A 12,171-nucleotide genomic window follows, 5' to 3' on the forward strand; every position below is an offset into this window, starting at 1 on the left:
ATCTGTCTCTCCAGCCCCGATAGGGCTTCACTCATTTACAGGCCCCATCTCCAAATTCAGCCACCTTGGGAATTATGAATTTAGAGAGGCAGGCTCAGGGGCTTTCTCAGTCAGTGCTGAAGCCTCAGAGAGCTTTGAGTGCTATGCATATAGCACCTACTGCATGTGAGGTCTCTGAAAACAAAATGTTAGAAATTATACATTTTAGCCACATCTTAAAATCCTGTCATTTAATCTGTCTAGAGTATTTCTAGAGCATAATTTCTTATTTCTAGCAGCTTATGTCATTTATATAGATTAACCCACAATTTTAGTCATACATCCTTGTAAACTGTCTTAGTAGACGGTTAAAGAGCTTCAAAGTATGAGTTCTCAGTCATTCTTTCTTGCAAGAAGACAGTGAAATACACCAAGAGAGGAAACATACCTGGATTCTTTTACATTGAATCCCTTGGTAACTTAGCATGTCCTTGTTGATTTGTTGTCAGCTTTCACAAGGGCATACCATCTGGTAAAGAGGAACCTCAGATTGGCAGGCCTGTGGAACACTTTCTTATTAATGATTGGTGGAGGTAAGCCTAGCTCACTGGAAGCAGTCCTACCCCTGGGCAGGTGCTCCTGAGTGTTATTAAAAAAACAAAAAACAAAAAAAAAAAAAACAGGCTGAGTAAGCCATGGGGAACAAACTAATAAGCAGCATATTCCTGTGTGTCTTCTGCGACAGTTCCTGCCTTGTCTTCCCTCAATGGACTGTGCTCTGGAATATATAAGCCAAATAACTCTTTCCTCCCCAAGTTAGGTTTGGTCATGTTTTATCACAGCAATAGATATGTTTTATCCTAGCTAAGCATGATGGTCAGCTGCTTCAGGAAAGCTGAACTTGTGGTCAAAAGTGCTCACCCATGTTGACACTGAGCCACATCACGAGGCTTTCTTACTCATTGTCCAGCCTCCAAGTGTTGTTTGCTAACTGTCCCTAGATGAAAAGTCATATCAGTGAAAAATCAAACCATTGTTTTATACCTGGAAAAGATTTAATTCAGACACCTCTTCTAGTTTAAATGAGATAAGCTTATAAGGTAACAATTTAAGACTGTAAACTCACAGGGACTGCTGGGTGGTTGGAGTAACTCAGGAAAGGAGTTGTATGTGACTTCTACATCAAGGAACAATAAAGGGCCTGCTTGTATACTGCTTATGCTGCAAGAGTGGGAAGTACATTTTGCCAGAGGCTGCACATGTAAGGGTGCTCAGTATATAATTGGTTAAAACGTTTTGGGAGCCTTAGCAAGCTCTCTTACTAGACAGCTAAGGAGTCCAGCATGAGAGCTGTTGGTCATTGTTTCCTGTAAGAGAACTGTTAAATACAAAGGAGAAACTTAAATGGGACTGGACCAAGACTAGATGACATCTGCTGGCCAGATTTCAGATTCCTGGTTTTGGTGCCATGAGGACATTGGTGTGGTCTGGGAAGAAAGCATCTGCCATGTATCAGCTTCCTTACCAACACGAAGCCTCTGGCGGAAGATGCTTGTGGAATCAACTCCTCCCAGCACACAAGGCTGAGTCACCCTCCAAAGAAGGGCTTTGCAGTGCCTCCAAGTGACTGCCGTAAGAGGAGAGTACCCTGTGCCTGACATAGGGCAGTCCTACATTCGCTTCTCACATCCATGTGCTGCCCCTGCCTCAGTAGAAACAATAGCTGTACGCACTGTGTTCCAATGGAAAGTAGCACAGAAGACCTGCCTCCTTTGCTGGCTGCTCCTGAGCAGCTATTCAGAGGAGAAAACGGATTGATTTCCACAGGGGAGTAGTTAAAGTCATGAGGTGAATAATTGCCTGCTCTTTGGGGCTTTTACCAGCCAGAACTTGAAACCACAACTCCCCTTTGTGTGCTGTTTTGCTGGCCATTAGGTGGTTTGCTTGGCAACCGTGTGGGAAGGCAGTGTGCTCGCTCATTCAGGACCTGTGCCGAGCTCCCTATGGGACAGGCACTGTAGATGCTGTGTGAACTACTAAAGGATGAGGGTTCTGTGCACTGGGGCTTACCAACTCCTGCTGGAGTGTGGACCTGTGAGTCATTTGTTATCCTATAATGGAAGGTTTTGGCTGTTTGCCATTTGAATTTTTTTTTTCAATTACTTTTGTGGTATCTGCTGTCTACAACAGTCTTATTTTCCATTCCTCAGGCATATTAGAACCAGTTTAAAAACAAAATATCAAAATAGGCCACTACTGAAGTTATAAACATAAAAATATATTCAGAACCAGTATGTTTGTGGTTGAAAATTAGAATATCAGTGACTGTTCTCTCTTAGCTATGAGACATTCACTTTAGAAGGAAAAGAAAAACTCATCTTTCTCTTCTGTTTCCCTTATTTAAATAATAATAACTGGTTAAGCCTCAAACCAGTACATCCCTAGTCATCTGTAAAGCACTAAGGAAGTGTTGATTGTAGCAGTGATGACACAGAATAACCTAGGTGGCACTGCCAGTTTGGGTCCTCATGGTCTTCTCTCTATGAGTGCTATAGTTGGCCAGCCTTCATTTCTAATGTATGTGCTGTCTGTCATTGGGAGTGAATACATACACTTCAATATTTTACTTGACTTCTCATTGGCTTTAAGTCATGGCCAATAGGGTTCTGCTATGGGTGCTTCTCAGCAGAACAGCAGCTAAGCTTTTCTTTCACATTGACAGGTAAATGGCTGTCTGCTTGACCCTGTGCCCCCTGTCCTGGTGAGGAAGGGATGCCAGTCATTGCCCAGCAGTATGATGGAGACCTCCATTGATGAAGGGTTGGAGACAGAAGGAGAGGCCGAGGAAGACCCCAGTCAGGCCTTTGAAGCTTTCCAGGCCACACGCAGTGGGCAGCGACGGCACACTCTGTCAGAAGTCACTAACCAATTGGTTGTGATGCCTGGGGCAGGTATGATATTAGAGAAGCACCAGGCTAGACCTTACAGCATCATTTCGTACTTCGGGCATTAAGAAATAGTGGCCATGCTCATTCCCTATCCTCTTCCTTTATGGAGACAGATGCCATGGGTTATGTGGATTAGGTCTACTCTGCAGCAACAGAGATAAAAACGAAATGTCTCTGGGTTGATTCCTCCCACTCCAGGATGCTTTGACTACAGTGTGCTTCATAAGTGATTATTGCTCTTTTCAAGGGTCTTTTCAATCTTAAGCTGTAACTTCTATAGGATTAGTTTGATAGTTAGACTAGCCAGTAACAGCATTCTGAAAGAATAGAAGATTGTCTGTGCTCCTGGAGATTGACCTGCAGGTCTCATGCACTGAGGATCCCCAATCCTGAAAAGAACTTTTCTCTTAGGTGAATTCTGTTTTCCAGACTGAGGAGCACTCCAGGCCTCCTGCCTATCATCCTGAAAGACTGGGGCTGTCAAGACTAGAGACTGCCATTTTGTCTCGCTTTTGTCTGTGTGCTATTGGATTGGGTAATTTTTTTTTTTTTCAGGGAAAATTTTCTCCATGAGTGATAACCCCTCCCTTGACAGTGTGGACTCTGAGTATGATATGGGGTCTGCCCAGAGGGACCTGAACTTTCTGGAAGACAGCCCTTCCCTGAAGGACATCATGTTAGCCAATCAACCGTCACCCCGCATGACATCTCCTTTTATAAGCCTCAGACCTGCCAACCCAGCCATGCAGGCTCTGAGCTCACAGAAGCGTGAGACCCACAACCGGTCCCCCGTGAGCTTCCGAGAAGGCCGCAGAGCATCAGATACTTCCCTTACACAAGGCAAGGTCTTTCTTTTGTGGCTTTGAAAACTCCAGTCAGAGATGTGGGAGAAAGCTTTTGCCATGCTGGTGTGAATGGATAATAACTAAAGGCCTGTTTTGCTTAAACTATTTAATGTTTGTACTTTGCAGGAATCGTAGCATTTAGACAACATCTTCAGAATCTTGCTAGAACCAAAGGAATTCTGGAGTTAAACAAAGTACAATTGCTGTATGAACAAATGGGATCAGACACAGACCCTACCTTAACATCAACTGCTCCTCAGCTCCAAGACCTTCCGAGCAGTTGCCCTCAGGTAGGTGTACAGGCCCTTCCAAACACGTTTCTCCTACAGTTGTGTGGTTTTCACTTAGCGTCCTCCTAGTTGTAAATAACCTGGCTTTATGGAAAGCCCATAGTCTCAGAGGTTTTCTTGCTGCTGCCACTAACATCTTAAACCCAGCCATGCTGGCCTCAGATGCTCAGCACCAGATAAAGGCCTACAGGCTCAGTCTAGTTTGGGTTCACAAACCAGGCAGATTGTGACTCTCACACGGATGAGATGTGATGACTGTCTCAGTCTCCCTTGACTACACACACACAAACACAGTGATGAACATCACCCAAATGAGAAGCTTCTTGCCACTACTTTAGATGTGAAGTCACTATCAAATATGAGGATTAGTCACATTACAAATATAATAAATGCTGCTTGAGCCAATGTTGAGTGCATCTAAGATCCTATAGTATTCTGAGCTCATGAGGAGGTAAGCACCTTCCAGTACCAGGCAGAGCTTTTGTTCTAATACTCATGAGGTAATAGTTGAGTGCAGATAGAACTGTAGATTCTCTGAAAAGCAACCTTCAACCTACTAGTTAGGTAAAAGCTTCTGAGTGTTAGGTCATGTGGAGTCTGGGTTCCACTCAGTCATTTGCAAAGGTGCTTAAACTATGGATTGAAACTTTCTCACATAGAAATTGAAATATCCACTCCCTTGGTCCTTAGGAGGAAATCTCTCAGCAGCAGGAAAGTGTCTCCGGCCTCTCAACCAGCATGCACCCTCAGCTTTCCCCACAGCAAGGCTTGGAGACCCAGTACCTACAGCATCGACTCCAGGTGGGACCCTTAGCTTTCTTAGTCTGCTTCCCTTTGTCATAGAAACCTGTTGTGCATTATGTAAGGGAGTCATTTTATTCTTTATAGGCAGGTAAATTTAATCCTACATTAGTGGCTTCTAGAAACATGTTCAAACTTAGCGTTATTTCCTATGTTGGCAATAGGAAAGGATAATTTCACCACATGCTGGGAAAGAGAGACCTGGAGACCTGGCTTACTTCTAATTATATATTTGTAAATAATGAGATCTGTAATCAACAAAATTTTAGCAAGGCTGTCTACTCTGGTATGTAAAGATCAAAAAAAAAATGATATGACATAGGTCTCATTCAGAATGAATCACTTAACAGGACTGGACCATCTTGTCCAGAACTAAGTCTGCCTTTCTCGGTGTTCTCTGTGAGTGTTCCAGTCCCAGAGGTATTTTATAAGTAGAAAACAAGTAGGCAAGGACTAGATGCCCAGGCCTGCTGACCTGATGCTCTTCCAGAGTTCTAGTGAGCAAGTGTCCGTGCTTTCACTCAGGATTCTGGAGGCCACATCTGGATACACTATCCAGTCAGGCATCCAAAGGGTGATGCTGTCACCTCAGCTGCATCCTAGGTGATAGCATATGGTTAGGCCCTTACTGCTTCTCTGACCTTCCAGAAGCCCAATCTTCTGCCAAAGGCCCAGAATACTTGTCCAATGTATTGTAAAGAGCCACCTCGGAGCCTGGAACAGCAACTACAGGAACATAGGTAAGGAAGCCTTTGGCCAATAAAGTCAGTTCTTTTCATGGCAGCCTGGAGAAAGCTTCTGCTAGGACCATGCACTGGTACATGGTCATTGTCTGTTCAGTATGGTGCTAATGAGGCTGTTAAGAATCCTGGCGTACAAGCTGGCCAGGGGGCAGCAGCTCTTATGTACTCTGCCATTTCCTTGTATTTCTCTGGGATATGTTCAGCCCTAAGCTTTCAGAAGCAGTGGCCTAAGGCAGTGTTGAGGCTTTTCCCTTGGTGCTTTCATGTCTGCTGCTCCCAGCAGCAGAAGCTGCTCATCACCCTACCAAGATGTGCTTCTCTCTTTCTGAGCAGTCTTCATGTAATTAGGAAAGAAACTGCATTGGTACTCAAGTCAGAGGAGTCAGTCAGATAGGAGCAAAACCCTCCATGGTGAATTCTTACTCTGATTTTTTTCCCTTGCATGGAAAAGAGAGAAACAGTGGGTGCGGGTATCAGGTGTGATGGTGTATGTCTGGAACCCCTTAGTCTCCTGTGACTAAGACAGGAAGAATACAAATTTAAGGTCAGCCTGGACTATATGTAAGATTCTCAAAAATAAAAAATAAATAAAAAAATAAATGGGAAAGTGGAGTTAATGTCTGGTATTGAAGTCACATCGAAATTACATTCACTTGAGATATAAAGTAATCTTTTGGTGTTGCCAATTTAGGCTCCAACAGAAGCGACTCTTCCTCCAGAAGCAGTCTCAGCTGCAAGCATATTTTAATCAGATGCAGATAGCAGAGAGCTCCTACCCTGGACCAAGTCAGCAGCTGGCTCTTCCCCACCAAGAGACTCCACCAACATCCCAGCAGCCCCCATCCTTCAGCCTGACCCAGGCCCTGAGTCCTGTCCTCGAGCCCTCTTCTGAGCAGATGCACTTTAGCTCTTTCCTCAGCCAGTACCCAGAGATGCAGTTGCAGCCCCTGCCCTCTCCACCCAGCCCCCGGGCTCCACCTCCCTTACCCTCACAATTGCAGCAACAGCAGCAGCCGCCACCCCCACCCCCACCCCCTCCACCACAGCAGCCAGGAGCCGCTCCAGCCTCCTTACAGTTCTCCTACCAGACTTGTGAGCTGCCAAGCACCACTTCTTCTGCACCAGACTATCCTGCTACCTGTCACTATCCTGTGGATGGAGCCCAGCAGAGCAACCTCACAGGAGCAGACTGTCCCAGGAGCTCAGGACTTCAGGAGACCGCATCTCGCTATGACTCCTTGGCCCTCTCTGAGCTCCCTGGACTCTGTGATTGTGAAATGGTAGAAGCTGTGGACCCACAACACAATGGGTATGTCCTGGTGAATTAATCTCAGCTCAGGAAGTGAGGTGGCTCGAGTGAAGGCACACTGGATTTCTATTTTGATTCCATCCATTTAAATTTAAAACTTATTTTTTCCTTTTTCCCTAATGGGGAAAAATCAAGTTTCCCAACTGGAATCAGGGTTTGACTAGGGTAGATGTTCTTCCCGGCTCTGTCGCACCACAGAATTTTCTGTGGCAAGGGCTAGAATGTAGTTGGAAGCTGGAGTTCATGCCCTTAGGTAAAATGGAACAAGCTCTCAAAGGAGAAACCAACAAATCTTTGTATAAAGTCACAGCACAGACCTAAGTTTTACACCAAAGGTTCATTTACCTTGGTAAAAGCAAGGAAAATGTGTATGGTGTATATATCACATACATGATACATGCCATGGGAGGTAAAGGCACTACATTTCCCTAAAGCCAAGCTAGGCAACAGCAGGTGCTTCAAGGCACATCAGGATGTTGAGACAGGGTGTCCTCAAGACCATCACAGAGTAGCTGAGCCTTTGCTGTGTTTCCGGGACGCTAAGTAGCAGCTGGCACTGACCCCTCGAAACCCTGTCTGGGAGCATGCAGTAATGCCGTCCCACACAGGCCCCTCGATAGCCGAGTATTAGAATGCTCTGGGCTCCAGAGCTCACCTGTAGAAACAACAGGAGCCCCATCCCAGTGGAGGCTGAGGCAGGAACCAGGGAGCATCAGGAACTTGAACCCTGAGCTGGAAGCCAGGCTCTTCCTGCACAACCTCCAGGAAGAGCTCCTGTCTGTGCTGCTGTACTGATTCCCTTGACTCCCCACTGTGTTAGGAGCTTACGGAGCTTTGCACATTGGGCAGTTTCATATAGGTTTAGGTTTTGTAAAGATGCACAGCAAAGGAACGTCTCTGTGCCCTGTGAAGTGGTAGTGTGTGCCTTCCCCCACCTCACCACATTCTTTTCTAAAGGAACGAAGCTTTCCAGTTATGTCCTGGCTAAAAATCCAAAGGCTCTTCAGTCTGTTTTCCACCATGTGGGATCAGAATTCTTAATTTTCTTAAAGTTTTGATTTGTATAAAATGTTCAGGTATTATAGCAATATTCAAAGAACCTCAGATGTGTTAGCCATTTGTGAAAAAAGCTTAACCCTTTAATTCACTCCAAAAAATAGATGCTCTACCTAGTCAACCAGATATCTAGAAGTAACTAGTAATGTCATTTGCACAGTGACATCCAGGTATTATAAACTCGGTATTATTTATAAAAATTATAATTTCTATTCCTTAGAGTGGCTTGTCCAATCAGCAGATGAATGCACTAAGCACAAGCGTCTTCCTTAAAGCACAAGAAGAGAGCTTCTCCACTGATGCTGCCTCTAGAAACACCTATAAGTTGCCTTTCCTCTCTGTAGTAAGTGTCCAGGCAGGCAAGGGAAGACTAGGCATGGGAAGTCTCCGGAGAGCATCCTGGCCCGCCCGCAGTCCAGCCCTGCCCCTGCCAGTGTTGGTGACTCAAGCAGTCTTTGAGGCTGGCCAGAGACTGTAGTTGTCGGGCTCCCTCCCTCCTGGTGCCAGGCTGCTTTGGGAATGAGCGCGGCTTGGAATTGGGCTATGGGTGACAGCAGGAGTAGGTAGCAGGAGGGACTGTCATTTTTGTGATTTAATAACTGAAAATCCAGTAAGGATAACTTGTGTTTCTTTTATTGAGTCTGTTCCTCCTCGTGCTTAAGATTGATGATTTCATCAGAGAGATCATTTCATGACGATCTCTGATATGTTTAAAGCTTTGCAAAATAAGCCAAGTGAGAAAGCGGGGCTTGGTTTGTTTAGACTGAAGGAGAGTGTTTTCCCACAGTGTACTGCAGAAGTGCTGTAATATTGACGAAATGAAAATGCCTTCCAGATTGGAAATTGGGGCCGCTCATTTCAGGACTGCAGGAACAGACCGCAACAGATTGGCATAAACCCCTGCCCCCCAACAAGGCTGTGAGCTGCTTAGCCCAGGAGACCTAGCAGCTATGGCAGGACAGTTAGGCGACAGGTGAGGGGCTGCGGAGAAAACCTGGGAACGCTCGTCAGCAGCCAAGCCTGTTGGGCACTGACACACAGAGAGGCGGTGAGGACAGTCGCCTTGTGAAGACCAAGACCCATCCTGCTGGAACCTGTCGTAAGCTCCCTCCCATTTTCTCCTCCTCACTGTCAAGTAGACATCCCTAGTTCCACAGCCGCCTTTATTTCCTGAGATGGAAGTTGACGAGCAGACAGGCTGTCCACTCATCTGATTGCTTCTCTGTGTGCCCCTAACTAGTGACCATCAAAGCTCACAAGGACTAAAGTAACACTAAGAAGGCTTAGGCTCGCTCTTGTGGAGAGGCAGCTTTGAAATACTGACATGTTTGCCTGTCGGTTCACATCAGCAGTGTGTACACTACTGTATAGTTGTTATCTTGTCAACTAGCCTCTCAAAGAGACTGGTGATTCAAACATGAGGTAAAATTTTCATTTGGCAAAAAGTGCAATATGTGTGGTACTTTTTTATTCTTTTGTTTATGGTCTTTTGTTATCCAGGGGTATTACTCTCTGCTTTGGGGGAAATGCATTACTTCTGCAATTTCCAGTTGGGCAAGTGTATCTCTAGTATTTACATGCAACTGACATGCTGGTCCCTGTAAGGCAAATAGAGGATGTTAATGAAACAGAGTGACTATGGGGTCCCACTCCTCTACTCCCAGTGAGCTGCCTGACCAGTACCAGCCCTCATCCTGCTCTGACATGGCCTGCCTGAACTGCCACCGTGGGAGCAAAGATAGGGACAGTTCTTTATGTCCATAACCCTCTAGAATCTACCCAGTGGGAGAGAATGAGCACCCAGGAAAAGCCTTTGGGGGTGATGTGAGGTATAAGAGCTGGTCTGAACAAAGCCCTTCCTGGTGCTTTGCATCGTAGGAAAACGGAAGCCAAGTTCCCTCTAGCTCACAAATCAAGAACTCAGAAATGTTTAACCCAGGTCCTGGTGTCAGGGAGAGAGGACTTCAGCCTCTGCCTCTCATGCTCCCTCCTAACTTTCATTGAGTCACTGCATTGTTACAGGGCCCCCTCCCTGCACACCCCCCTTGTACAGTGCACCCTCTGCCCTGCCTCAGAGCTCTGTTAAATAGAGTACTCAGTAAGGATTCATCGCAGACCTCTCTCCCTGTATTCCAGGAGCCATTAGACTGAAGGCAGGGCTGCTAGGACTGGGGAAAGAGTGTGCTCTCAGCTGGGGAGAGACAAGGTAATGAACCGGAAACTAAAGGAGCTAAAAGTAGCAGCTTCTAGGCCAGCTGATCAAGGGCCCCAGGTGTGCCAGCAGCTCAGGACAAGGGACCCAGTGGGCTCTCCTTCCCTGCAGGTTCTCCAGCCTGTAATCAAGCCTGCTTCTTAAATATGTCAGGGTCAGAGTTTCTCTGGTCTGGATTACACTCATACCAACAGTGAGTTAAGTTCCCTGTTAGGTTACAGAAAATTCATAGTCCTGGCAACTTTTTCACATTCCTCCTCCTTTAGAGACCATGTGTAGTGTCACTTGATGACGGTGATCGCAGTGGGCGTTGCAGAGTCCCTGTGCTGGGGCTGACCTTTGCTGTGTTTGTGCCCCTAAGCTGGGCTGCCTCTACTGCCTCCTCGGAAGCCATCCGAGCCGCTCGGTCTCTCTGTGCCTAGACAGCAAAGGTAGAAACTGGAGAACAGGTAGTGAGTTGGAGCCATCGCCCAGGCAGGGATCTTTATCACTTTGTTGCTTCTGGAAACTTTTTATAGAACTTACCTTCAGAATGATTTGTGGGAGACAAGAGCAGAGTCAGCCTGTTTCAACACTGGACAAAAACACACTTCAGAACATACACACTCACACACACAGGTCTTCCCTGGCTTGAGGGCTCAGAGAGGTGAGAGATTCCATGGCTTTTTGCACCATTTCAGTGGCATGTGAAATGAGATACTGACCCTTAAAAGGTCCTTTGGGCCCTAAAGTTTCATCTCCGAACATCATCTCACTGATTTGTTGAGTGATTTTCACCCAGTTACAACCGCCTAGCTGATTCTGGAAGACTCCCAGCATTCCTAGTCGCACCACACATCATATGTCCACATTCTCTGTGAGCAGATTGGACATGTGACTGCATTGATTGACAGCTTAGCCAAGGATGGGTCTTCCAAGTCCTGTTTACTCAGCTCACCTGTCCATGTTCACAGCAGTGTCCCCAGCCCTTCTGTGTGAGTGCTTGCCTAGATCCCTCAGGTCAGTTCTGTGAGATTAGCTACGGGGATTCTGTCCATAGTTCTGAGGAAAGCAAAGCTCTTAAGCATGCATGACTTAGCTGAGGTCACAGAGCGCACAAGTGGAGGTAGCAGGGACAGGCACCTTCCTTGCCTGGCTGTGTTGGAGCCCTGCCCCCACAGCTGCAGCCTCCACTTGACAGCTGTGTGGCTCTGAGTGCCCTTAAGGGATAACTGCCGCTATCCAGGCGACCGCACTGCACAGGGAGACACAGACACCACAGATTGGCCATCTTGATGTCTAATCAATTGCAAAAGCTTGGGCTTACATCAAAGATGTTTGCTTATTCAAAGTTATGCAATCCAGTATTTTTCTCTATAAGTATATATTGGAAGGACATACCCCTCCTTGACTGCCAAAGGGCCAAAAGGGCCCACTACTTAGTCAGCAGAGTCAACTTGAGGGAAGATGGATGCCCAGAGAATCATGAACTCAACCTTTATCCCAAAGGGAAGACACTACAACATCTTCTTTTTTTTTATTTTTTTTTTTTTTAAACAGGGTCTCACTATGTAGCCCTGGCTGTCCTGGAACTCACTCTGTAGAGCAGGCTGGCCTCAAACGCAGAGATCCACCTGCCTCTGACTCCCAAGTGCTGGAATTAAAGGAGTATGCCACTATGCCCATTGAATTTCTTTACAATTAAGTCCTGTCAAGCAGGAAGGCTTATTAGACACTTTGAGGATAACGGGCTTTGATGGTAGAATGCTAGGATTTTTCAGAACCAAACTGGGTAAGGGCAGATTTAAAAATAGAAATACAAACAACATCCCAGTGGATGCAGTAGTGTTACATTACCAAGTGCAGATAACCGATGTCTACCCACCAGGATTGCTTAGTCATGGAAATTCAAGTGGTGAACCATCCTCATCGTCAGTACTCATGGGAGAGAGAGAGAGAGAGAGAGAGAGAGAGAGAGAGAGAGAGAGAGAGAGAGAGAGAGAGAGGAG

At 46.1% G+C, this 12,171-nt stretch overlaps 2 protein-coding genes across 5 annotated transcripts in view; one reads left to right on the forward strand and one right to left on the reverse strand.

Annotated features, from left to right (window-relative positions):
* Sik2 (salt inducible kinase 2) overlaps nucleotides 1–9,422 on the forward strand; it is a 104,157-nt gene extending 94,735 nt beyond the window's left edge. Inside the window, exons 10-17 of one of the 3 annotated variants that reach the window (XR_003713412.1) lie at nucleotides 2,702–2,930; nucleotides 3,483–3,767; nucleotides 3,899–4,062; nucleotides 4,753–4,863; nucleotides 5,512–5,603; nucleotides 6,298–6,915; nucleotides 8,192–8,314; nucleotides 8,759–8,777. Coding sequence is in view for 2 of the 3 variants with exons in the window: in XM_028783856.1 (XP_028639689.1) it covers nucleotides 2,702–2,930; nucleotides 3,483–3,767; nucleotides 3,899–4,062; nucleotides 4,753–4,863; nucleotides 5,512–5,603; nucleotides 6,298–6,915; nucleotides 8,759–8,867 (1,608 nt within the window). In the remaining variant the exon portion in view is untranslated. Of the gene's footprint in view, nucleotides 1–2,701; nucleotides 2,931–3,482; nucleotides 3,768–3,898; nucleotides 4,063–4,752; nucleotides 4,864–5,511; nucleotides 5,604–6,297; nucleotides 6,916–8,191 lie in introns of all 3 variants that reach the window. The other 2 variants (XM_028783857.1, XM_028783856.1) reach the window with 2 other exon arrangements.
* A 54-nt stretch (nucleotides 9,423–9,476) lies between these two features.
* The window catches only part of Ppp2r1b (protein phosphatase 2 scaffold subunit Abeta), a 34,614-nt gene continuing 31,919 nt past the window's right edge, over nucleotides 9,477–12,171 (reverse strand). The window contains exons 16-17 of one of the 2 annotated variants that reach the window (XM_028783859.1): nucleotides 10,521–10,601; nucleotides 9,477–9,569 (exon numbers count right to left, since the gene is read on the reverse strand). In XM_028783859.1, the coding sequence (XP_028639692.1) occupies nucleotides 9,477–9,569; nucleotides 10,521–10,601 (174 nt within the window). Of the gene's footprint in view, nucleotides 9,570–10,520; nucleotides 10,622–12,171 lie in introns of those variants that run through there. The other variant, XM_028783860.1, reaches the window with a different exon arrangement.

Source organism: Grammomys surdaster, unplaced genomic scaffold, assembly GCF_004785775.1.
Source record: "Grammomys surdaster isolate TR1022 unplaced genomic scaffold, NIH_TR_1.0 1164, whole genome shotgun sequence".
Classification (NCBI taxonomy): domain Eukaryota; kingdom Metazoa; phylum Chordata; class Mammalia; order Rodentia; family Muridae; genus Grammomys; species Grammomys surdaster.